The sequence below is a fragment of the Mesoplodon mirus genome (assembly GCF_964341445.2).
Source record: "Mesoplodon mirus genome assembly, chromosome: 19".
Taxonomy (NCBI): domain Eukaryota; kingdom Metazoa; phylum Chordata; class Mammalia; order Artiodactyla; family Ziphiidae; genus Mesoplodon; species Mesoplodon mirus.
This window is the reverse complement of record NC_138995.1, coordinates 50,590,052-50,616,192: the sequence shown is the minus strand read 5'-3', so window position 1 is coordinate 50,616,192 and position 26,141 is coordinate 50,590,052. Positions and strand designations below refer to the sequence as shown.

At 37.6% G+C, this 26,141-nt stretch overlaps 1 protein-coding gene across 2 annotated transcripts in view; it reads left to right on the top strand.

Moving 5' to 3' along the window:
• Positions 1–26,141, top strand: part of ZNF568 (zinc finger protein 568) — a 44,697-nt gene that overhangs the window by 3,572 nt on the left and 14,984 nt on the right. The window contains exons 3-5 of one of the 2 annotated variants that reach the window (XM_082607967.1): positions 1,380–1,448; positions 1,568–1,659; positions 3,178–3,236. In XM_082607967.1, the coding sequence (XP_082464093.1) occupies positions 1,644–1,659; positions 3,178–3,236 (75 nt within the window). In that variant the 5' untranslated portion in view covers positions 1,380–1,448; positions 1,568–1,643. Of the gene's footprint in view, positions 1–1,379; positions 1,660–3,177; positions 3,237–26,141 lie in introns of both variants that reach the window. The other variant, XM_082607966.1, reaches the window with a different exon arrangement.

Here is a 26,141-nt window from a genome sequence, read left to right as displayed (position 1 = left end):
GAATTTATGGATCATATAGTAATTCTGTTCTTAATTTTTTGACTGCCATACTGTTTTCCCTAGTGGCTATACCAGTTTATCAACATATTTTTTGATCACCTACTATCAGTGGCAAAAAGACAAAAATAAATCCTTGTTTTCATGTATTTTATATGAGGGGGTGGAAAGACAATATGCATGATAAAATATAATTTGTTAGTGATAATTGCCATTCGAAAAAAATAGAAACTGTGTGAGGGACAGTAGGAGTATATCCCAAGCATAACACTTCTCAAAATTTATTATAATTGAATGTTTTCTGTTTTATTATTTCTTTTCTGTCATTCAGAGTAAGGATTAGTCTACTCTCTTGTGTATCATTTTTTTCATCATAGATGATAAATTAATGTCATGTGACAATGTCACTGTGACATGAGTATAATTCTCATTTCAAATGACGAGTATGGGAGTTCTATGTTACAACTCTCGTTTATTCCAATTGTCAAGATAGATAGGAAATGGAATAGCTGGACTTTTAATGCACCTCTCTTTCACACCAAATCTGGGGTTGCTGAAAATCTGAATGTTTTTTGACTCAGCTTTATATCTGTCACTGCATCAGGCCTACACCTTTATGCTCACAAAAGATATTTGAGGAGCAGATATTATGTGAACATCACTATTGTATTCACTTTGTTTCTAGACTCTTGGTGTTTCTATTGGTTCAACCTGAGTTGCTGAGTCTTTGAGTTTTCTTCCAGACTCCTGCTGTCTCAGCATCTCTGGTCAGTGACTCCAGGGACTGTGAATTACAAGCAAGGAAGCTAATTGTTTGGGACTGTATTAATTATCTATTACTGTGTAATAAGGTACCTCAAAATTTAGTGGCTTAAACAACAATAAACATATATTAAACAGCAATAAACATTTATTATCTCAGTTTTTGGGGAGTGGAGAGTGACTTAGCTGGGTATTCTGGCTCAGATATTTCATGAAGTTGCAGTCAATTGCTGGCAGGGCTGCAGTCATCAGAAGGCTAATGGGGACTGGAGGATTTACTTCCAAGATGGCTGGCAAATTGGTGTTGGCTGCTGGCACAAGCCTCTTCCTAAGGCTTGTTGAGTGTCTTCATGGCATGGTGGCTGGCTTCCTTCAAAGTGCGTGATTCAAAAATGTGCAAGACAGAAATCACGATATCTTTTATGACCTAACCTTGGAAGTCACACACTGTCATTTCTGCAAGATCCTATTGGTTATACAGGTCAACTCTATTCAGTGTGGGAGGGGTGTATGAAAGACATGAACACCAGAAGACAACGATCATTGGGGGCCATCTTGGAGGCTGGTTCCCATAGGGATCCAGTGAGAAGACATCAGGTAAATTGGATTTATATCATAAGCCCACAGGTCCTGGCTCCACAAAGATAAGACAGATCTGTGATGTGAGGATAAAGAACCGTGAAGAGCAGGTATCTATCATGGAAGGAGACCTCCTGATCTGAGACCTTCCCTGGAAGCTGGGGAGTCCTGAGATAGAGTGGACCCTGGAATTGCTAGACGTGCACCCTATCTTAACCCCTCTGTTTAGAGTGGGAAAGGCCTGACTGACATCTCAACCTTCAGAGATCAGCAGTAGCTGTGTGACAACGGAGCATTTGACCCAGATGATGGAAGAGACAGGTGAGGTGGCTCAGAGATGGGCAGAGTTTAGGAGAGAGTCTGTAAAAAGAGTTAGGAAGTTCAGTACTCCTACCAAGAAAGTTCACAAGTTATTGACCGTGTTGACGTTTGTTTTTTATTTTATTCACTTGACAACTTTTTTAAAATAAATTTTTAATATAATTCCTATTTTTCTTAAATACATTTAGATTTTTTTTAAAGTGCTGTTAAATATATAACTGTAAACAAAAGTTTCCTGTTCCATTCCTTCCCATAGCCTGTTCCCACTACCCATAGGCAATTACTTGGAACATTTTTTTCTGGATATTGTTATTCAGCTCTGATTTCCTGAATAACATCCTCATACTGCTAATGTTTGATTTCAGTTTTAGATATTTCCTATTGACTTTTGACAGTAGAAATAAGGATTTATCTCTGTTTTCTATCTAACCCCTTCCTCATCACCCTCACCCCACCCCGACTCCCACCCACTCTTCTTCTTGCCCTTCTTTCTAACATGGTGTTTTGTTCGAGGTTGAAGGTTGACCAAATGTCAGGATCTGTATGCATTTTCTTTTGAGCTAGTCAGTTTTCCCGGCAAGAAGTCCTAGATTGTTTGAGGAGTGTAAGCCAGGACTCCTGCTTTTGGGAGGCAAAGAAAGGAAAAAAGTTGAGGGGAACACTTCATCTTTCAATCTGACAGCTTTTACTTAATTCCCTTATTTTCTCTACATTGCTTCAACCCCACCTTGTATGTAGTTCCCTGTTTTTCAGCCCCACCCCAAACTTCTGCCTGTAGCAGTGCCTAATACCTCCATTCCTGAGCCTTTCAAGTGTTCTGCCATGGTTTCCCCACCCTCGCTTAAGCTTCATCTTTCTCTAGGTTAGAAACCAGTCATTTGCTCTCTGTCTTTCAGAATTTTGTTGACATCTCTTTTCCGCTAAAATCTTCTGTATTCTTTGTCCTTGTGAGATTCTTTCTTTTGTTTCTTTTGTTTTGGTTGTGTTTCAGAGAGAGCAGAAATAAATGCAAGTATTCAGTCTTCCATTTTAAACCTGAAGGCCCTGAATTTTTTAGGGTAAAAACTAAGTCAATTAAGTTATTTTAAAATGTCTTTAGAATTAAAACTGCATTTCATTCCATCATATGAATGTTCCACAATGCCTGTAACCTGTCTCTGATTAAAGGTTTTTCCAAATTCTTTACAGTGCTTCATAAATAACTTAATCCTTAAATCTTTGTGGTATTTATTATTATGTACTTAAAAAATCTCCTATTAGGAATAAAATAGCAGGAAACTAGGGAAATAGATTCATTGGGCACCCTAGACTTAGCCCTCCAGAAATTCCCATAGAACCCTATATGATTAAATTACAAGCCATCTATGTACATTTCAGTGTCTCTGTAGCCTGGTGGTGGTTAATATTTCTCAAAGCTCTGAGGATCATTATAGGTGATCTTATAGCTGGTGCTGAAGATTTTTCTAGTCCTTTATCTGGGGCTCTGAAGTAAACAGATTTTTATTTCTCTTTCCTCAGCTTGGTGTTCTCCAGATTCTGCCCTTTTCAAGGAAGAAGAGGATATGACCAGTTCTCTTGTACGTTGTGTTTTTTCTTTTTAATTTATTTATTTTTGGCTGCGTTGGATCTTCGTTGCTGTGTGCGGGCTTTTTCTAGTTGAGGCAAGTGGGGGCTACTCTTCATTGCGGTGCACGGGCTTCCCAGTGCAGTGGCTTCTCTTGTTGCGTAGCACAGCCTCTAGGCGTGCAGGCTTCAGTAGTTGTGGCGCACAGGCTCAGTAGTTGTGGCGCACGGGCTTAGTTGCTCCACGGCATGTGGGATCCTCCGGGACCAGGGCTCAAACCTGTCTCCCCTGCATTGGCAGGCAGATTCTTAACCACTGCGCCACCATGGAAGTCCCTTCTTGTACGTTTTAAGCATTTATTTGTTTCCTGCATTATTTTACAACGCAGTTGCAGTGGGTTACCTTAACCTACCAGTAAGTTGGAAAAAACTAAATCAAAAATCAAGGTGAGGAAAAATACAGCTAGAAGGTCAGAACCTGGGGAAATTTGACATGTGGCTATGCAGAAACAGGTCCATACAGGATTATAAAACTTGAGTTCAAATTTGAGGGACTTCCGTGGCAGTCCAGTGGTTAAGACTTTGCCTTCCAGTGCAGGGGGTGAGGGTTCAATCCCTGGTCAGGGAGCTGAGATGCCACATTTCTCACGGCCAAAAAACCAAAACATAAAACAGAAATAATATTGTAACAAATTTAATAAAGACTTTAAAAATGGTCCACATAAAAAAAATCTTTAAAATATTTTGAATACGATCTGGAGAAGCAAAAGCAAACTGAGACATAAAGTTCATCCCATAATTTGCACTACTTATGAGGAAAAAGCTTATAATTCAGGAAAGAAAAAAGCTTTTCATTGGCACTTAGGTCAAAAAGAAATCCAAAATAATTCCATAATTCTTATGATTTTAAGCTCAGTTTATTAAAAGTCCTTCTTGGCCATAGATTAAAAACTAGAATTATCGGGAAGAGTAAATCGAGTACTTCTTTCTTTTTTTTTTTTTTAATTATTTATTTATTATTTATTTTTGGCTGTGTTCGGTCTTTGTTTCTGTGCGAGGGCTTTCTCTAGTTGCGGCGAGCGGGGGCCACTCTTCATCACGATGCGTGGGCCTCTCACTATCGCGCCCTCTCGTTGCGGAGCACAGGCTCCAGACGCGCAGGCTCAGTAGTTGTGGCTCACGGGCCTAGTTGCTCCACGGCATGTGGGATCTTCCCAGACCAGGGCTTGAACCCATGTCCCCTGCATTGGCAGGCAGATTCTCAACCACTGCGCCACCAGGGAAGCCCGAGTACTTCTTTCAAATGATCCTCCATATATATTTCCTTCAGTTGAGACTTTTTAAGTTGAGCTAAAATATATACTAAAATTCTGTGGCAGAATTTTTTATAGTTCTGGTATCTGTAACTCTCCACGTCTTTTTTTATGGTCTCAAAAGATACAGTATTCTTCATCTTCTTACAAAATGACTCATTTTCCTCTGCTGTTGATTCTTTTTGTTTCCAACACGGGAATCCCTCACACTCCTGTATTTTAAATATTTTCCACTGCCTCTTTTTCCTCAGCTCATATCTTTTCCATCCTGAAACACACACACATTTCTATTGACCATATGATTGTGTGACTTACCCAGTTATTTCTCCCTTTGGCAGAGTGGTTTTCTGGGCCTAGACAGACTTGGGTTCAAATCTTGGCTCAGTGACTTACTAAGTGCATGATTATGGGCAAGTTTCTTAATCTCTTTGGCCTTAGTTACATCATCTGTAAATGGGGATAATAATAATACTTACCCCATAGGAATATTGGGAGGGTTAAATGCACATAGTAAGTGCTCCATAAATGATAAATATTGTTAATAATTATTAGCTATATAAATCTTTCTACCTGAAAAGGTCTTTGAATGTGTTTGGTGTATTCACTGACCTACTTTTTTAGTTTAACATATGAAACTGATAAGATAAAAGAGTAGATGCCTCATTTGTGTTCACAAAATTAATCCTTCTCTTCAATAAAACTACCATAAACACTGTAATAAGGCAAAACTGAGAACAGTTTTTGTAATACATATGCAGAAATATACTAACAATTCTTAAAAACCAGTAATTAAGAAAATAGAAAATTGGGTGAAGAACATGAGCAAGCAGTTGGAAAAAATGCAAGTGGCCAATAAATATTTTAAAATTAAAATGTCACAAAGAAGCAGACTATTCAGATTTGTAGATACTTTTTTTTTTTTGCAGTACACGGGCCTCTCACAGTTGTGGCCTCTCCCATTGTGGAGCACAGGCTCGGGACGCGCAGGCTCAGCGGCCATGGCTCACGGGCCCAGCCGCTCCGCAGCATGTGGGATCCTCCCGGACCGGGGCACGAACCCGCATCCCCTGCATCGGCAGGCAGACTCTCAACCACTGCACCACCAGGGAAGCCCCTGTAGATACATTTTTTAGGTGTATTTTGAATTAGTGGGTAATGACCATCTTTTATGAGAGGATTCCAAATAATTAGTTCACATGTGAATTTTCCTTATAAAGTAAAAAGCTGGAGATAAGGAGTTGTGATCAACAAATAGGACACTCTGTTAGCTTTCAAAAACTTCATTCAGGGCTTCCCTGGTGGCGCAGTTGTTGAGAGTCTGCCTGCCGATGCAGGGGACGCGGGTTCATGCCCCGGTCTGGGAGGATCCCACATGCCGCGGAGCGGCTGGGCCCGTGAGCCATGGCCGCTGAGCCTGCACATCCGGGGCCTGTGCTCCGCAACGGGAGAGGCCACAACAGTGAGAGACCCGCGTACTGCAAAAACAAAAACAAAAACAAAAACGAAACAAAAAAACTTCATTCAGTTCCTTTCAGACACCAGAGCCAGACATCTTGGTCTGGACTATCAAACAGAAATGGACTGCCTATGTTTCTGGGCATTCATTCTAGAATATGGATGTAAATATATTCCGTGGCAGCTTTTATTTATATTTGAATAGACTACACAGCAGCTAGAAAAATCTTCTACAGCAATAGTGTAATAGCTTTATTGAGTACCTGTTATGTGCCAGGTATATTGTGCTATAAGCTTAACATAGCTTATTTCATGTAATCATTATCAGAAGTTTGTAAAGTAGATATTATTTTAATTTTTATAGAGAAAGGAAGTGAAGCACAGAGATTAAGAAACTTATATAACTTCATGCTTCAAGTGTGCAGTAAAGCCAGGATTCAAACCCATACAACCTGACTCTAGGACCACACTCTTAAGATACTGTACAAATGGAAATCCACTCATGAGTGAAGAAATGCAAAGTTTGCCAATTGACTCTTCATATTATTTGTCCATTTTATGCCATTAGTCCTTTTTTTACTTGAAATTAAGGGATTTTAAGAATGCCTGCTTCAGCATTAGTATTTATGCAGATATCTTCTTCTAATTTGTCACTTATATGTTATCGTGTATCTTTTGTTATATATAAACTTTAAATTTGGATCATTTCATCTAGCATATGATAAGTTTGTGCATACAGTAAGAATTCAGTCAAAATTAATATGCAACATTAATTTTTATTGTTGTTGTTAAACTTGGGAAACATTTATTTTTACTTTCCCATATCAGCAATCATGGATAAAAATGGTTAAATCTTGTATCTCCTCAGGAAGACATAGCACTGTTGAGTGACTATTACATCCCGTGGAGAACTTCAGTCTTTGGTCACAGCATTAAGAGCTCCTGGTTTTGGTCTCATAAGCCCTCTTTGAAATGACATGTGCAACATTAATGTTTAATAGTTTTCTTTCATGAGTTTCTCATGTTGGTATTTTATAAGATATCTTTCCTAATATTATGTTATAGTTTCTTTTCAAAGCTTTGCTTTTCATATTTAGTTTTTGATCCAACTGGAATTCACTTTTGTAATTGGTCCAAGGTAGGAATTTGCTGATAATTATAACAGTAAAATTATTTTTGCATGTAGGAGACCAGTGTTCCAATACCATTTGTTAAAAGATCTTTACTTTGTGATGCCACCTTTATAATATACATGCTTAGTTGTTTCTAGGCTCTTTATTCTGTTTCTTTAATCTGTTTGTCTACATCTATACCAGTACTATGCTCTGTGTGTGTGTGTGCCTCTGTGTGTGTGTGTGTGTATGTGTTTACATTGTCTTAACTACTTTAACTTTATAATAACCCTGTTTGCTTGGCAGGCATTTCCCCACTTCCCACTACACAAATGTTCTAGTTTTAAAAAATTCCTCAGCTACTTTGGGACCTCTGTGCTTTCATTTGAATTTTAGAATCAGTTTATCTAGCTCTAAGGAAAAAACGCTGTTGGGATTTTAATTGGAATTGCAAAGAATTGTAGACTACAGACCTTCCTGACTTACATCCTGATAAACCCATCATAATTTGAAAATATCATAAATTGAAAATACATTTAATACACCTAACCTACCAAACATCATAGCTTAGTTTAGCCTACCTTAAATATGCTCAGAACACTTATATTAGCCTTCAGTCATCTAACACAAAGCCTATTTGATAATAAAGTGTTGAATATCTCATGTAATTTATTGACTACTGTACTGAAAGTGAAAAACAGAACAGTTGAATGAGTATAGAATGGTTGTAAGGGTGTATTGGTTGTTTACCCATGTGATCACATGGCTGACTGGGAGCTATGGCTTGCTGCCACTGCCCGGCATCACCAGAGAGTATCATACCACATAAAGCTAGCCTGAGAAAAGATCAAAATTTAAAATTCAAGGTATCTATGTTTTCTGTGTGTATCACTTTTGCACCATTGTAAAGTCGAAAATTCATAAGTCAAACTCTCTTAGGTTGGGGACTGTCTGTAATTGGAGAAGAATTGAATGAAACATTTTTTTCTGTCTATCAGAAAGATGTTTCAATTTAAAGAAATCCATTAATATAATTTATCATGTTCAAAAATATATATAATCAGCTCCACAGAGCTACTAATTTTTTTAAAATCAGAATTTGAGATTTTTTTAAAGAGGATCTATTTATAAAATAGAAGTAAAAGGACACTTCCTTAACATGATATTTTAAAAAATTATTCTACACACATACTAAGCTAAAGGCCAGAACCATGTTTCCTGCGGGAAATGATACATATTCCTACTAAAGTCAGGAACATGACCGGATTACTCATGGTACCACATTTATTTACTGTAATTCTATATGCATATAGAAAAGAAAAAAAAGATAAAAATTGGGAAGGTGCATACAAAATTATATCTAGGTGATACAATTACGTATATGGGCAGTTGAAGAGGAAACAAGAGAATTCAATACAGTATGGACACAAAATTAATATACAGAAATCAACAGCATTTCTATATACAAACCACCAACCAGTTCAAAAGTAAACTGGAAGGTGGGAATACCCTGGTGGCCCAGTGGTTAGGACTCGGTGCTTTCACTGCCATGGCCCAGGTTCAATCCCTGGTCAGGGAACTAAGATCCTGCAAACCTCACGGTGCAGCCAAAAAAAATTAAAATTAAAAAATAAATAAAATGGAAGAAAAATGTTAAGAGTAGAAACAAAATCCTAAAGGAAAAAAAAAGTATCCCATGTATATGGGAGAAAGAAACCTTTAAAGCATTACTGAGACCTAAAAGAGGATTTGAATAAATTTTTAATACATACTTTTTTTGGGAAAAGATCATCATTATTAAATCAATATAAATTCTCTTTAATCTTGAGATTTATTGGAATCTCAGATATTCTAAATATTCTTTTTAAGGCAAGTCTATTCAAGCTGACTGTAGAAGACATTTGAAAAATAAGTGTAAAATATCCAAGAAAAAATATGAAAAATGTGTGTTATGCTCTAAGTTTTAAAAAGAAGAATATTCGTTTAATGTTTGTGTAACTTTAAGGAAAAAAAAACTTTTACAAAAAGTTGCCAGTCAGAAAGAAAAAAGTTGCCAGTCAGCATATATACCATAGAACTGACATGTAATTACCTTTATGCCTTCACTGTAAACTTTGTTATTTTTAAAAAAAGATTTATCACATTAAGTATCTTAAAAATGAAGGAGAGGAAACTGCTGTGATACCAGCAGGACCTCTGGAGATGTTAAGGCTGCCTTCCAGGGCCCAGGAGATGCTCATCGTTTTCTTGGTTCTGTCTGACAGGAGGAGGAATAAAATTTAAAGACACGAACTGAGAATTTGTGTTTTTTAACAATCCTCTTTGTTCCTTGCTCCTAATATGGAATTCTTGACATATGTATGTAAAGAGAGTCAGCATCTTAGGAAAATAGACTATTTGTTCTAAAGCACTGATTCATCATTTTATACAGTTAGAAATTAACCCATATTTACTTTTGTTACTTGTTTTATCGTTTTTGTCAGGAGTACAATTTTTTTTTGGTATGACATTTATGATAATTTACTAGTTAGTGGGAAAGATGTTTTAATGCTAATTTACTAGCACTAGTAGAAACTATATTTTCTTTGTTGTTCTTCCCTATTTTTTTTTTAGTGGTTCATATTCCATAGGGGTTATCTATTCCTGAAGCATTTATTGAATGATTATTGGGTGCCAACCTCAGCTCTGAGTGCTTCACAGTTTTTGGCCTCATTTAGTCCTCATAACACCCCTTGGAGGAAAATGCCACTTTACAGATGAGGCTCAAATTTGGCTATTTGTCGAGTTTAGTTTAAAAAAACACTTTCTTTGTTTTTGGCTGCACCGCGAGGCTTATGGGATCTTAGTTCCAACCAGGGATTGAACCCGAGCCATGGCAGTGAAAGCGCTGAGTCCTAACCACTGGACTGGCAGGGAATTCCCACACGATTAAATTTTGAAGCCAGGATTTGAACTCATGATGTCGGACTCTACAGCCTGTTAACCAGTAAAAATATCTAAATCCAGCTCCATTTTGAGAGCCTAATTCTTTGAAAAATTTTCAATCAGGTATCTTTTCAGCTTTTCTGCTTCTTTTATGAGACCTTTATTCTCATGCAGGTTGACTATGTGGGCTTTGGGCTGCAGATCACCTGGCCCTGACTCAGGCTGTGGCATGGGCTCACATCTCTTCCACGTGTGCTCATTCAGGTGAAAGAGCAGCAGCTTTCTGGGGCAGGCTTTTCACTTGCCAGATCACTGGAGTACGTGAACCAAGTCAAGGGTGTGTTTAAAAACAAAATTCAACTGATTACATTTTGAAAATCTTATTGGCTTTATTCAATGATTCATGAGTCAGGGAACATCCAATCTAGCAGATACATAGGAACTCTGAGGAGCGGTACCAAGTCAAAGATTTTTATAGGCAGAAGGGAGTGGGAATAAGGAAGTTACAGTAGCAAAAAGTGGATTGGTTCTGGCCAGGTTACTTTCCTTTAGGGGATGATAGGGTCTATCAGGCAGGTTACCTCACTAATGCTGATCAAGTGATTCCTGCTTGACTAGTTTAAGATTTTATTTCTAGGAGAGGCTGAAACTGTAGGTAAGTCTCAGTTTGGTGACATGAGTCTTAGCATAAGTGACTCCATTTTGGGCCTGTTGTCTTGTTTTTAACAGGTGTAAGTGCATTTCAGACCTCTTCTCACATCATGTTCACTGACATTCCTTTAGCTCTAACAAATGGCTCATTCAAGGCCCACACTGGGGGATGGGACATTAGCTAGAACACAAATGAATATTTGTGGAATAATAATCAAGTTAATCAGTAACATTTTCTGATGGAATTATTCGAATTTTTTTAAAACTTGAAATACATTGAAACAGTCTCACAACCTAAAAAAACTTTGTTGACATATAAGTCACATACCATAAAATTGACACATTTAAAGTATATAATTCAATGATTTTTAGTATATTTATGAGTTGCCATTACCACAATCAATGTTAGAACATTTCATCACCCTAAAAAGGAACTCTGTACCAATGAGCTATCACTTCCCATTTCCCCCCAAGTCTCCTTTGTACTTTCTGTTTCTATGGATTTGCCTATTCTAGACATTCATATAAATGGAATCATATAATATATGGTCCTTTGTGACTGTCTTCTTTCACTCAGCATAATGTTTTCAAGGCTTATCCATTTTGTAGCTTGTATCAGTACTTTGTTTCTTTTTATTTCCAAATAGTATTCTCTTGTATGAATATGACATATATTTTTATAAATGTATTTATTTATTTCTATTTTATTTTTTTGGCCGTGTTGGGTCTTAGTTGTGGCAAGTGGGGGCTACTCTTCGTTGCGGTGTGCGGGCTTCCCATTGCAGTGATTTCTGTTGTTGCGGAGCATGGGCTTTAGGCACGTGGGCTTCCATAACTGTGGCACAGGGGCTCAGTATTTGTCGCTCACGGGCTCTAGAGCTCAGGCTCAGTAGTTGTGGCGCATGGCTTAGTTGCTCCACAGCATGTGGGATCTTCCTGGACCAGGGCTCAAACCCATGTCCCCTGCATTGGCAGGCAGATTCTTAAGCACTGCGCCACCAGGAAAGTCCTGGATATGACATTTTATTTATCCTTTTATCAGTTAATGGACATTTGAATTATTTCCACTTTTTGGCTATTATGAATAATGTAGCTAAGAACATTTGTGTACAAGTTTTTAATATATTTTTAGTTCTCTCATTATATGTAGTGGAATCGCTAGCTTATACGGTAACTCTACATTTAACCTTTTAAGGAACTGCCCCACTGTTTTACACAACAGTTGTACAATCTTAACGTTTCCACCAGCAGTGGATGAGGATTCTAGTCTCTCCACATCCTCATCACACTTATTATTATCTGTCCTTTTGATTATAGCCATCTAGTGGTTGTGAAGTGATATTTCATTGTGACTTTGATTTACATGTACCTGGTAATTAGTAATGTTGAGCATCTTTTCATGTGCTTATTGGCCATTTGTATATCTTCTTTGAAGAAATGTTTATTTAGATCCTTTGCCCTTTTTTTTTTTTTTTTTTGCGGTACACGGGCCTCTCACTGTTGTGGCCTCTCCCGTTGTGGAGCACAGGCTCCAGACGTGCAAGTGACCATGGCTCACGGGCCCAGCTGCTCCGCAGCATGTGGGATCTTCCCGGACCGGGGCACGAACCCGTGTCCCCTGCATCAGCAGGCGGACTCTCAACCACTGCGCCACCAGGGAAGCCCTTTGCCCATTTTTTAATTGGTTTGTCTTTTTATTATTGAATTGTAAGAGACCTTCATATATATTCTAGATATGTTTCTTACCTGGTATATGAACTGTAAGTATTTTCTCCCAGCCTATGGGTTGTCTTTTCGCTTTCTTGATGATGTCCTTGAAAGCACAAGATTTTTACATTTTTCTGATGTCCATTTTTATTTAACTTTCTTTTGTTACTTGTGCTTTTGTTGTCATATCTTAAAGCCATTGCCTATCCACAGTTACAATTTACCCTTTTTTTCATTATTTTTTTCCTTTCACATAGTCATAATATCTCAATTTTATTTCAACTACAAGGTTTTTTTTTTCCATTTGTGTTTTTGGGTTTTCTTTTATTCTGGTTCCTTGGCAATGTATATAACTTTTAGATTAGATCTTCATTCTCCATCCTTCATGTTTGTATCATCTCTCAACATTTTCATCTCTGGTGTGTGGGGCTGGGTCCGGTGGACAGGGTCATGTCCAGGGGTGGCTGTGGGCTCAGAGAATCTTAAGGTAGCCTGCTTGCTGATGGATGCGTCTGTGTCCCTGCCTGGCTAATTCGTGGGCCTGAGGAGTCACAGTACTTTTGCCTACAAACTGGTGGGCAGGGTGGAGCTGAGTCCCAAGGCTAATAAGCTAGAGAGAAGATTCCAAAATGGCACTTGCCAGCACCAGCGTCCATGTGGTTGAACGAACTCTCCAAAGTGGCTGCTGCCAGTTTCTGTGTCCCCAGGGTGAACTCAAGTTGCCTCCTGCCTCTCCAGAAGACTCTCCAAGGTCAGCAGCGGGGTCTGAACCAGGCTCCTTTTAAATTCCTGCTGCTCTCCTGAGTCCCAGAGCACGTGAGATTTTGTGTGCGCCCTCTAAGAGTGGAGTCTCTATTTCCTACAATCCTCTGGGTCTCCTGAAAGTAAGCCCCACTGGCCTTCAAAGCCAAATGCTCTGGGGGCTTGTCTTTCCCTGTGCAGGATTCTCAGGCTCTAGAGCCCAATGTGGGGCTCAGACCCCTCGCTCCTTGTGGAAAACCTCTGCAATTGTAATTATTCTCCCATTTGTGTGTTTCCCATCCAGCAGTATGGGTCTTGACTATACGTTGACTCTACCACTCCTACCCATCTTGTTGTGGTTCATTCTCTTTATAGGTTCCAGTCTTTCTCATCAACAGTTGCTCTGTAAATAGTTGTAATTTTGGTGTGCCCATGAGAGGATGTGAGCTCAGGGTCTTTCTACTCCACCGTCTTGAGCAGTATTTTATTCTTTCTGATGCTATTGTAAATGGGATTTGTTTTCTTTGATTTCATTTTTGGATGTTCACTGAAAATGTCTAGTTATACAATTGATCTTATATTCTGCAACCTTGCTGAAGTCGTTTATTAGTTCTAATAAAATTTTAGTGGATTTCTTATGTTTTCTGAAAATCATGTCATCTGAAAATAGAGATAGTTGTATTTTCTCCTTCCCAATCTGGATACCTTTTATTTTCTTGCCTAATTGCTCTGTTTAGAACCTTCACTGCAATGTTAATAGAAGCGGTAAGAATATACATCCTTGTCTTGTTCCTGACCATAAGGGGAAAGCATCTAGTCTTTCACATTTAGTATTGATGTTAGTTGTGTGGTGTTTGTAGATGTCTTATAACACGTTGAGGAAGTTCCTCTTTTTTGCTAGTATGTTGAGTGTTTTTCTCATGAAAAGGTATTGAGTTTTGTCAAGTGCTTTTTCTGCATCTGTTGAGATGATCATATGGATTTGTTCTTTATTCTATTGGCATCGAGTATTACATTAGTTTATTTTCAGATGTTAAATCAGTATTGCATTCCTGGGATAAATCCTACTTGATGATGGCACGTAATCCTTTATATATTTTTTTGTTTGTTTGTTTTTAAAGAGCAATTTCAGGTTCATGGCAAAGTTGAGAGGAAGGTACAGGGATTCCCCACATACCCTTTGCCCCCAGACATGCATAGCCTCCCCCATTATCAGCATCTCCCATCAGGGTGGTACCTTGTTATAATTGATGGACCTATACTGACACATCATAATCACCCAATGTCTAATAGTTTACATTCAGGCTCACTCTTGGTGTTGTATAATCTATGGATTTGGACAAATGTATATACATGTGTCTGTCATTATAGTATCATACAGAGTATTTTCACTGACCTAAAAATCCTCTCTGCTCTGTCTAGTCATTGCTCTCCTCTCCTCCAGCCCCTGGTATCCACTAATCTTTTTACTGTCTCTATAGTTTTGCCTTTTCCAGAATGTCATATAGTGGAATCATACTGTATATAGCCTTTTCAAGTCAGCTTCTTTCGCTTAGTTATATGCATTTAAGGTTCCTCCATGTGTTTTCCTGGCTTGATAGCACATTCCTTTTTAGCATTGAGTAATATTCCTTTATCTGGATGTACCACAATTTATTTATCCATTCACCTACTAAGGGAGCTCTTGATTGCTTCCAGGTGTTGGCAATTATGAATTAAAGCTGTTATAAACATCTGTGTTCCCTTTTTGTATATTGTTAGATTAAATTTGTTAGTATTTTGTTGAGGATTTTTACCTCTGTATTAATAAGAGATAGTGGTCTGTAGTTTTCTTTTTCTTTTTTTTGTTTTGTCTTTGGTATATCAGGATAATACTGGCCTCATAGAAGGAGCATTCACTCCTCTTCTATTTTGGGAGATTTTGTGAAGTATTGGTATTAACTGTTCTTCGGTGTTTGGTAGAATTTACCAGTGAAGCCATCTAGCCTTGAGCTTTTTTTTGTGGGTAGTTTTTTTGATTACTAATTGAATCTCTTTACTTGATACAGGTTTATTCAGATTTTCTTTTTTTCTGTCCTTGAGCAGTTTCATTACTTTGTGTCTTTCTAGGAATTTGTCCATTTTGTCTAAATCATCTAATTTGTTACCATACTGTTCTTCATAATATTCCACTATAATCCTTTTTAATCCTGTAAGCTTAGTAGTAATGTCTCCTCTTTCATTCCTGAGTTTAATGTTTTGAGCGTTCTCTCTTTTTCTTGGTCAGTCAACTTAAAGGTTTGTCAATTTTGTTGATCTTTTCAAGGAACCAATTTTTGGTCTGATTGATTCTTTCTATTATTTTTCTGTGCTCTATTTTCTTGATTTCCTTTTTAAAATATTTATTTATTTATTTGGCTGTGTCAGTTCTTAGTTGCAGCACATGGGCTCTTTGTTGTGGCGCGCAGGCTCCAGAGCACACGGACTCTGTTGTTGTGGCACATGAGCTCTAGTTGCAGTGTGCGGGCTCTCTAGTTGTGGTGTGCGGGCTCAGTAGTTGCGGCACGCAGACTCATTTGCCCCACAGCATGTGGGATCTTAGCTCCCTGACCAGGGATCGAACCCGTGTCCCCTGCATTGGAAGGTGGATTCTTAACCACTGGACCACCAGGGAAGTCCCCAGTTTTTGTTTTAAAGTCTATTTTGTCTAATATTAGTATATTCACTCCAGCATTTTTATGGTTATTCTTTGCATGATATATCTTTTCCCATCAATTTATTTCAACTTATTTTTATGTTTGAGCCTAAAGTATGTCTCCTATAGACAACATATAGTTTGATCTTGTTTTCCTATCCAGTCTGACAGTCTCTGCCTTTTTGATTGTTCAATCCATTTACCACTAATGTTGACACTAAATTATGTCTGCCATTTTCCTTTCTCTTCTCCATGTCTCATGTCTTTTTTTACATTAAAAAAGGCACTCCTCATGTATTTAATTTAATTTAATTAATTTATTTGTTAACATCTTTATTGGAGTATAATTGCTTTACAATGTTGTGTTAGTTTCTGCTGTATAACAAAGTGAATCAGCTATATGTATACATATATCCCCATATCCCCTCTCTCTTGCACCTCCCTCCTTCCCACCCTCCCTATCCCACTCCTCTAGGTGGTCACAAAGCACTGGGCTGATCTCCCCGTGCTATGCAGCTGCTTCCCACTAGCTGTCTGTTTTACGTTTGGTAGTGTATATATGTCCATGCCACTCTCTCACTTCATCCCAGCTTACCCTTCCCCCTCCCTGTGTCCTCAAGTCCATTCTCTACGTCTGAATCTCTATTCCTTTCCTGCCCCTAGGTTCATCAGAACCTTTTTTTTTTTTTAGATTCCATATATGTGTTAGCATACGGTATTTGTTTTTCTCTTTCTGACTTACTTCACTCTGTATGACAGACTCTAGGTCCATCCACCTCACTACAAATAACTCAGTTTCATTTCTTTTTATGGCTGAGTAATATTCCATTGTATATATGTGCCACATCTTCTTTATCCATTCATCTGTTGATGGACATTTAGGTTGCTTCCATGTCCTGGCTATTGTAAATAGTAAAATTTTTTGTTCTAATTCTTTGAAGAATGCCACTGGTATTTTGATAGGGCTTGCATTGAATCTGTAGATTGTTTTGGGTAGTATAGTCTTTTCACAATATTGATTCTTCCAATCCAAGAACATGGTATATTTCTCCATCTGTTTATGTCATCTTTGATTTCTTTCATCAGTGTCTTATAATTTTCTGAATACAAATCTTTCACCTCCTTAGGCAGGTTTATTCCTAGGTGTTTTATTCTTTTGTTACAATTGTGAATGGGATTGTTTCCTAAATTTCTCTTTCTGATTTTTCATTGTTGGTTTATAGGAATGCCAGAGATTTCTGTGCATTACTTTTGTATCCTGCATCCTTTCCAAATTCATTGATTAGTTCTAGTAGTTTTCTGGTGGCATCTTTAGGATTTTCTATGCATAGTGTCATGTCATCGGCAAACAGTGACAGTCTTAACTTCTTCTTTTCCAATTTGTATTTCTTTCATTTCTTTTTCTTCTCTGATTGCTGTGTGTGTATAGGACTTCCGAAACTATGTTGAATAAGAGTAGTGAGAATGGACATCCTTGTCTTGTTCCTGATCTTAGTGGAAATGTTTTCAGTTTTTCACCATTGAGAATGATGCTTGCTGTGGGTTTGTCATATATGGCCTTTATTATGTTGAGGTAGGTTCCCTCTATGCTCACTCTAAATGGGTGTTGAATTTTGTCAAAAGCTTTTTCTGCATCTATTGAGATGATCATATGGTTTTTATTCCTTAATTTGTTAATGTGGTGTATCACATTGATTGATTTACGTATATTGAAGAATCCTTGCATCCCTGGGATAAATCCCACTTGATCATGGCATATGGTCCTTTTAATGTGCTGTTGGATTCTGTTTGCTAGTATTTTGTTGAGGATTTTTGCATCTATGTTCATCAGTGATATTGGTCTATAATTTTCTTTTTTTGTGATATCTTTCTCTGGTTTTGGTATCAGGGTGATGGTGGCTTTATAGAATGAATTTGGGAGCATTCCTCCCTCTGCAATTTTTGGAAGAGTTTGAGAAGGATAGAATAGAGATAGAATTCTCCTGTGAAGCCATCTGGTCCTGGACTTTGTTTGTTGGAAGATTTTTAATTATGGTTTCAATTTCATTACTTGTGATAGGTCTGTTTATACTTTCTAATTCTTCCTGGCTCAGTCTTGGAAAATTGTACCTTTCCAAGAATTTGTCCATTTCTTCATGGTTGTCCATTTTATTGGCATATGGTTGTTTGCAGCAGTCTCATAATCCTTTGTATTTCTTCACTTTCAGTTGTGATTTTTTTTCATTTCCAATTTTATTGATCTGCGTCCTCTCCCTTCTTTTCTTGATGAGTCTGGCTAAGGGTTTATCAATTTTGTTTATCTTCTCAAAGAACCAGCTTTTAGTTTTATTGATCTTTGCTGTTTTCTTCGTTTCTATTTAATTTATTTCTGCTCTGATCTTTATGATTTCTTTCCTTCTACTGACTTTGGGTTTTGTTTGTTCTTCTTTCTCTAATTATTTTAAGTGTAGGGTTAGATTGTTTATTTGAGATTTTTCTTGTTTCTTGAGGTGAGATTGTATTGCTATAAACTTCCATCTTAGAACTGCTTTTGCTGCATCCCATAGGTTTTGGGTTGCCGTGTTTTCATTGTCATTTATTTCTATGTATTTTTAATTTTTTTCTTTTATTTCTTCAGTGATCTCTTGGTTATTTAGTAGTGCACTGTTTAGCCTCCATGTATTTGTGTTTTTTACAGGGTTTTTTTTCTGTAATTGATTTCCAATCTCATAGTGTTGTGGTCAGAAAAGATGCTTGATACGATTTCAATTTTCTTAAATTTTCCGAGGCTTGATTTGTGACCCAAGATGTGATCTATCCTGGAGAATGTTCCATGTGCACTTGAGAAGAAAGTGTATTCTGCTACTTTTGGGTGGAATGTTCTATAAATATCAGTTAGATCTATCTGGTCCGTTGTGTCACTTAAAGCTTGTGTTTCCTTATTTATTTTGTGTTTGGATGATCTGTCCATTGGTGTAAGTGGGGTATTAAAGTCCCCCACTATTATTGTGTTACTGTCAACTTCTCCTTTCATATTTGTTAGCATTTGCCTTATGTATTGAGGTGCTCCTATGTTGGGTGCATAAACATTTATAATTGTTGTATCTTCCTCTTGGATTGATCCTTTGATCATTATGTAGTGTCCCTCCTTATCTCTTGTAACATTCTTTATTTTAAAGTCTATTTTATCTGATATGAGTATTGCTGCTCCAGCTTTCTTTTGATGTCCATTTGCATGGAGTATCTTTTTCCATCCCTTCACTTGCAGTCTATATGTGTCCCTAGGTCTGAAGTGGGTCTCTTGTAGACAGCATATATATGGGTCTTGTTTTTGTATCCATTCAGCCAGTCTGTGTCTTTTGGTCAGGTCATGTAGTCCACTTACATTCAATGTTATTATCGATATGTATGTTTCTATTGCTGTTTTCTTAATTGTTTTGGGTTTGTTTTTGTCAGTCTTTTTCTTCTCTTATGTTTCCCACTTAGAGAAGTTCCTTTAGCATTTGTTGTAATCCTGGTTTGGTGGTGCTGAATTTTCTTAGCTTTTGCTCGTCTGTAAAGCTTTTGACTTCTCCATCGAATCTGAATGAGATCCTTGCTGGGTAGAGTAATCTTGGTTGTAGGTTTTTCTCTTTCATCACGTTAAGTATATCCTGTCATTCCCTTCTGGCCTACAGAGTTTCTGCTGAAATATCAGCTGATAACCTTATGGGGATTCCTTTGTGTGTTATTTTTTGTTTTTCCCTTGCTGCTTTTAATATTTTTTCTTTGAATTTCAATTTTGTTAGTTTGATTAAGATGTGTTTTGGTGTGTTTTTCCTAGGATTTATCCCATATGGGACTCTCTGTGCTTCCTGTACTTGGGTGACTATTTCTTTTCCCATGTGAGGGAAGTTTTCAATTATAATCTCTTCAAATATTTTCTCACACCCTTTCTTTTTCTCTTCTTCTTCTGGGACCCCTATAACTCGAATGTTGGTATGTTTATTGTTGTCCCAGAGGTCTCTGAGATTGTCTTCAATTCTTTTCATTCTTTTTTCTTTATTCTGCTCCTTGGCAGTTATTTCCACCATTTTGTCTTCCAGCTCACTTATTCTTCTGCCTTAGTTATTCTGTTATTGATTCCTTCTAGTGTATTTTTCACTTCAGTTATTGTGTTGTTCATCTCTGTTTGTTCTTTAGTTCTTCTAGATCTTAGTTAAACATTTCTTGTATTTTCTCAGTCCATGCCTCCATTCTATTTCTGAGATTCTGGATCATCTTTACCTCATTACTCTGGATTCTTTTTCAGGTAGATGGCCTATTTCCTCTTCATTTATTTGGTCTTGTAGGTTTTTACCTTGCTCCTTCATCTGTGACATACTTTTTTGCTGTCTCTTTTTTTTTGAGGGGGATTGTGTTCCTGTCTTACTGGTTGTTTGGCCTGAGGCTTCCAACACTGGAGTTTGTAGGCTATTGGGTAGAGCTGGGTCTTGGTGCTGAGATGAGGAACTCCGTGAGACCTCACTGCGTTGAATATTCCCTGGGATCTGAGGTTCTCTGTTAGTCCAGTGGTTCGGACTTGGAGCTCCCACTGAAGGAGATACAGCCTGACCCCGTGCTCGTGAACCAAGATCCCACAAGCCATCTGGGGCGGCAAGAAAGAAAAAGAACAATAACAAAGTAAAAACTAAAATTAGACTAGGAAACTAACAGATATCTTAGGAAGAATATAAAATTTAAAATATAGATGTATCAACAACCAGAAGGTACATCTGTACCACAATAATAAAAAGGAGGAGGGAAAAGAAAAAGAAAAAAAAAGGAGGGGTGGAAAGACCTTGGCTGTGGAGGGCAGGGCCTAAGCAAGGGCGAGGTTTGGGTGGTGGGCGGGGCCAATGATCAGAACCCACACGGCTGGAAAAGGCCCTGGGAGCTGTGGGGGGTGAGGCTTAGGCTCAAGGAACAGAAGAGGCCCAGGTGTGCCCCCCACCCCTGGTCTCAGAGGGCAGCAGACCTCTCTTGTGTTTCCAATTGTCTATCTTGAATTGGGGAATATTTGTGCGATTCTGAGACTTCCTGCTGACTTGGAGAAGTATAATATGATGTATAAAAACATGGGCTCTGCAGCTACACGGCTTGGGCTGGAATTTTAGCTCTACCACATAGTAGCTTTATGACCCTAGGAAAGTTAACTCTTAGTGCTGGTTTCCTTACCTTTCAAATGGATAATAACAGTAGCTACTTCATAACTTTATTAGGGGAAGTTTGGAAGTTAATATATCTAAAGAAATTCTAACAATGCTTGGCATATAAGTACTGAATAGATGACAGTGATGATGATATTGATGGTAGTAATCATCATAGAGATAGTTTCTGAGAAACATTAATTGTGATTCAACTTTTGGTAATTTCCATTTATATTTCCCATTTTTCTATCTTATTTATACTGTTTCTTGAATATTCTCCCAAATATGGGATATATATTTCTTTCTTAGAGCTTTTGCAGGTAAAGATTTTTCCTTATTTGGATACTGAAGTTTTTAAATGGAGAGGAAGAGTTGGTTTTTGTGATCAAGTAACATTCTTTTCTAAAAATTTATCATTTGTTTTTTAGTTTCTGTCACACCACTCTGATAGCTTTGATTCTCATCCCACGACTGTGAATATAAGCAAGAAACAAAAACCTAAGACCCTTTCTTTGATGCTTAATGGTTGATTCTGACCTTGGCCCTTTACCTACCATGTATGTTCTGTTCTTCTTTTTTTTTGAATTTTATTTTATTTTTTAATACAGCATGTCCTTATTAGTTATCTCTTTTATACATATTAATGTATATATGTCAATCCCAATCTCCCAATTAATCCCACCACCACAACCCCGCCCCTACTTTCTCCCCTTGGTGTCCATACGTTTGCTCTTTACATCTGTGTCTCTATTCCTGCCTTGCAAACCGGTTCATCTGTACCATTTCTCTAGATTCCACATATAATCATTTATATACAATATTTGTTTTTCTGACTTACTTCACTCTGTATGAGAGTCTCTAGGTCCATCCACATGTCTACAAAACCCAATTTTGTTCCTTTTTATGGCTGAGTAATATTCCTTTGTATATATGTGCCACATCTTCTTTATCCATTGGTCAGTTGATGGGCCTTTTGGTTGATTCCATGACCTGGCTATTGTAAATAGTGCTGCAGTGAACATTGGGGTGCATGTGTCTTTTTGAATTATGTTTTTCTCTGGGTATATAAGCCCAGTAGTGGGATTCCTGGGTCATATGGTAATTCTGTTCTTAGTTTTCTAAGGAACCTCCATACTGTTCTCCATAGTGGCTGTATCAATTTACATTCCCACCAACAGTGCAAGAGGGTTCCCTTTTCTCCACACCCTCTCCAGCATTTGTTGTTTGTAGATTTTCTGATGATGCCCATTCTAACTGGTGTGAGGTGATACCACATTGTAGTTTTGATTTGCATTTCTCTAATTAGTGATGTTGAGCAGCTTTTCATGTGCTTCTTGGCCATCTGTGTGTCTCCTTTGGAGAAATGTCTATTTAGGTCTTCTGCCCATTTTTGGATTGGGATGTTTGTTTTTTTAATATTGAGCTCCATGAACTGTTTATATATTTTGGAGATTAGTCCTGTGTCCATTGATTCATTTGCAAATATTTCCTCCCATTCTGCAGGTTGTCTTTTCGTCTTGTTTATAGTTTCCTTTGCTGTGCAAAAGCTTTTAGGTTTCATTAGGTCCCATTTGTTTATTTTTGTTTTCATTTCCATTACTGTAGGAGGTGGGTCAAAAAAGATCTTACCGTGATTTATGTCAAAGAGTGTTCTTCCTATGTTTTCCTCTAAGAGTTTTATAGTGTCCGGTCTTACATTTAGGTCTTTAATCCATTTTGAGTTTATTTTTGTGTATGGTTTTACGGAGTGTTCTAATTTCATTCTTTTACATGTAGCTGTCCAGTTTTCCCAGCACCACTTATTGGCGAGACTGTCTTTTCTCCATTGTGTATCCTTGCCTCCTTTGTTATAGCTTAGTTGACCATAGGTGCGTGGGTTTATCTCTGGGCTTTCTATCCTGTTCCATTGGTCTATATTTCTGTTTTTGTGCCAGTACCATACTGTCTTGATTACTGTAGCTTTGTAGTACAGTCTGCAGTCAGGGAGTCTGATTCCTCCAGCTCTTTTTTTTTCCCTCACGATTGCTTTGGCTATTCAGGGTCTTTTGTGTCTCCATACAAATTTTAAGATTTTTTGTTCTAGTTCTGTAAAAAATGCCATTGGTAGTTTGATAGGGATTGTATTGAATCTGTAGATTGCTTTGGGTAGTATAGTCATTTTCACAATGTTGATTCTTCCAATCCAAGAACATGGTATATCTCTTCATCTGTGTCATCTTTGATTTCTTTCATCAGTGTCTTATGGTTTTCTGTGTACAGGTCTTTTACCTCCTTAGGTAGGTTTATTCCAGGTATTCTTTTTGTAGCAATGGTGAATGGGATTATTTACTTAATTTCTCTTTCTGATCATTCATTGTTAGTGTATATGAATGCAAGACATTTCTGTGCATTAATTTTGTATGCAGCAACTTTACCAGATTCATTGATTAGCTCTAGTAGTTTTCTGGTGGCATCTTTAGGATTATCTGTGTATAGTATCATGTCATCTGCAAACAGTGACAGTTTTATTTCTTTTCCAATTTGTATTCCTTTTCTTTTTCTTCTCTGATTGCCGTGGATAGGACTTCTAAAACTGTATTGAAAAATAGTGGCAAGAGTGGACATCCTTGTCTTGTTCCTGATCTTAGAGGAAATACTTTTAGTTTTTCACTGTTGAGAATGATTTTTGCTGTGGGTTTGTCATATATGGCCTTTATTATGTTGAGGTAGGTTCCCTCTATGCCCACTTTCTGGACAGTTTTTGTCACAAATGGGTGTTGAATTTTGTCAAAAGCTTTTTCTGCATCTATTGAGATGATCATATGGTTTTTATTCTTCAATTTGTTAATATGGTGTATCACATTGATTGATTTGCATATATTGAAGAATCCTTGCATCCCTGGGATAAAACCCACTTGATCATGGTGTATTATCCTTCTAATGTGCTGTTGGATTCGGTTTGCTATCATTTTGTTGAGGATTTTTGCATCTATTTTCATCTGTTATATTGGTCTGTAATTTTCTTTTTTTTTTTTTCTTTTTGCGGTATGCGGGCCTCTCACTGTTGTGGCCTCTCCCGTTGTGGAGCACAGGCTCCGGATGCGCAGGCCCAGTGGCCATGGCTCACGGGCCCAGCCGCTCCGCGGCATATGGGATCCTCCCAGACCGGGGCACGAACCCGTATCCCCCGCATCGGCAGGCGGACTCTCAACCACTGCGCCACCAGGGAGGCCCTGTAATTTTTTTTTTTTGTAGTATCTTTGTCTGGTTTTGGTATCAGAGCGATGGTGGTCTTGTAGAATGAGTTTGGGAGTGTTCCTTCCTCTGCAATTTTTTGGAAGAGTTTGAGAAGGATGGGTGTTAGCTCTTCTCTAAATGTTTGATAGAATTCACCTGTGAAGCCATTTGATCCTGCACTTTTGTTTGTTGGGAGATTTTTAATCACAGTTTCAATTCATTACTTGTGATTGGTCTGTTCGTATTTTCTATTTCTTCCTGGTTCAGTCTTGGAAGGTTACACCTTTCTAAGAATTTGTCCATTGCTCATGTTGTCCATTTTATTGGCACAGAGTTGCTTGTCATAATCTCTTTTGATGCTTTGTATTTCTGTGGTGTCCATTGTAACTTCTCCTTTTTCATTTCTAACTTCATTGATTTGAGTCCACTCTTTCTTTTTCTTGATGAGTCTGGCTAAAGGTTTATCAATTTTGTTTATCTACTCAAAGAACCAGCTTTTCATTTTATTGAGCTTTGCTATTGTTTTGTTTCTATTTCATTTATTTCTGCTCTGATCTTTATGATTTGTTTCCTCTGACTAAGTTTGGGTTTTGTTTGTTCTTCTTTCTCTAGTTCCTTTGGATGTAAGATTAGATTGTTTATTTGAGATTTTTTTGTTTCTTGCGGTAGGATTCTATTGCTATAAACTTTCCTCTTAGAACTACTTTTGCTGCATTCCATCCATTTTGGATCATCGTGTATTCGTTGTCATTTTGTCTCTAGGTATTTTTTGATTTCCTCTTTGATTTCTTCAGTGATCTCTTGGTTATTTAATAATGTATTGTTTAGCTTTCATGTGTTTGTGTTTTTTCCTTTTTTCCTTGTATTTTATTTCTAATCTCATAGCGTTGTGGTCAGAAAAGATGCTTGATATGATTTCAGTTTTCTTAAATTTACCGAGGCTTGATTTGTGACCTAAGGTGTGATCTATCCTGGAGAATGTTCCGTGTGCACTTGAGAAAAAAGTGTAATCTGCAGCTTTTGGATGGAATGTCCTATAAATATGAATTAAATCTATCTGGTCTGTTATGTCACTTAAAGCTTGTGTTTCCTTATTAATTTTCTGTCTGGATGATCTGTCCATTGGTGTAAGTGAGGGTTAAAGTCCCCCACTATTATTGTGTCACTGTTGATTTCCTCTTTTATGGCTGTTAGCATTTTCCATATGTATTTAGGTTCTCCTATGTTGGGTGCATATATAGTTATAATTGTTATATCTTCTTCTTGGATTGCTCCCTTGATCATTATGTAATGTCCTTCCTTGTCTCTTGTAACGTTCTTTATTTTAAAGTCTATTTATCTGATATGAGTATTGCTACTCCAGCTTTCTTTTGTTTCCTATTTGCATGGAATATCTTTTTCCATCCCCTCACTTTCAGTCTCTATGTGTCCCTAGGTCTGAAGTGGGTCTCTTGTAGATAGCATATATATGGGTCTTGTTTTTGTATCCATTCAGCAAGCCTGTGTCTTTTGGTTGGAGCATTTAATCCATTCACGTTTAAGGTAATTATCGATATCTTTGTTCCTATTACCATTTTCTTAATTGTTATGAGTTTGTTTTTGTAGGTCCTTTTCTTCTCTTGTGTTTCCCACTTAGAGAAGTTCCTTTAGCATTTGTTGTAGAGCTGGTTTGGTGGTGCTGAATTCTCTTATCTTCTGCTTGTCTGTAAAGCTTTTGATTTCTCCGTAGAATCTGAATGAGATCCTTGCTAGATCGAGTAATCTTGTTTGGAGATTCTTCCCTTTTATCACTTTTAATATATCGTGTCACTGCCTTCTGGTTTGCAGAGTTTCTGCTGGAAAATCAGCTCTTAACCTTATGGGAGTTCCCTTGTATGTTATTTGTCATTTTCCCTTGTTGGTTTTAATAATTTTTCTTTGTCTTTAATTTTTGTCAATTTAATTACTATGTATCTTGGTATGTTTCTCCTTGGATTTA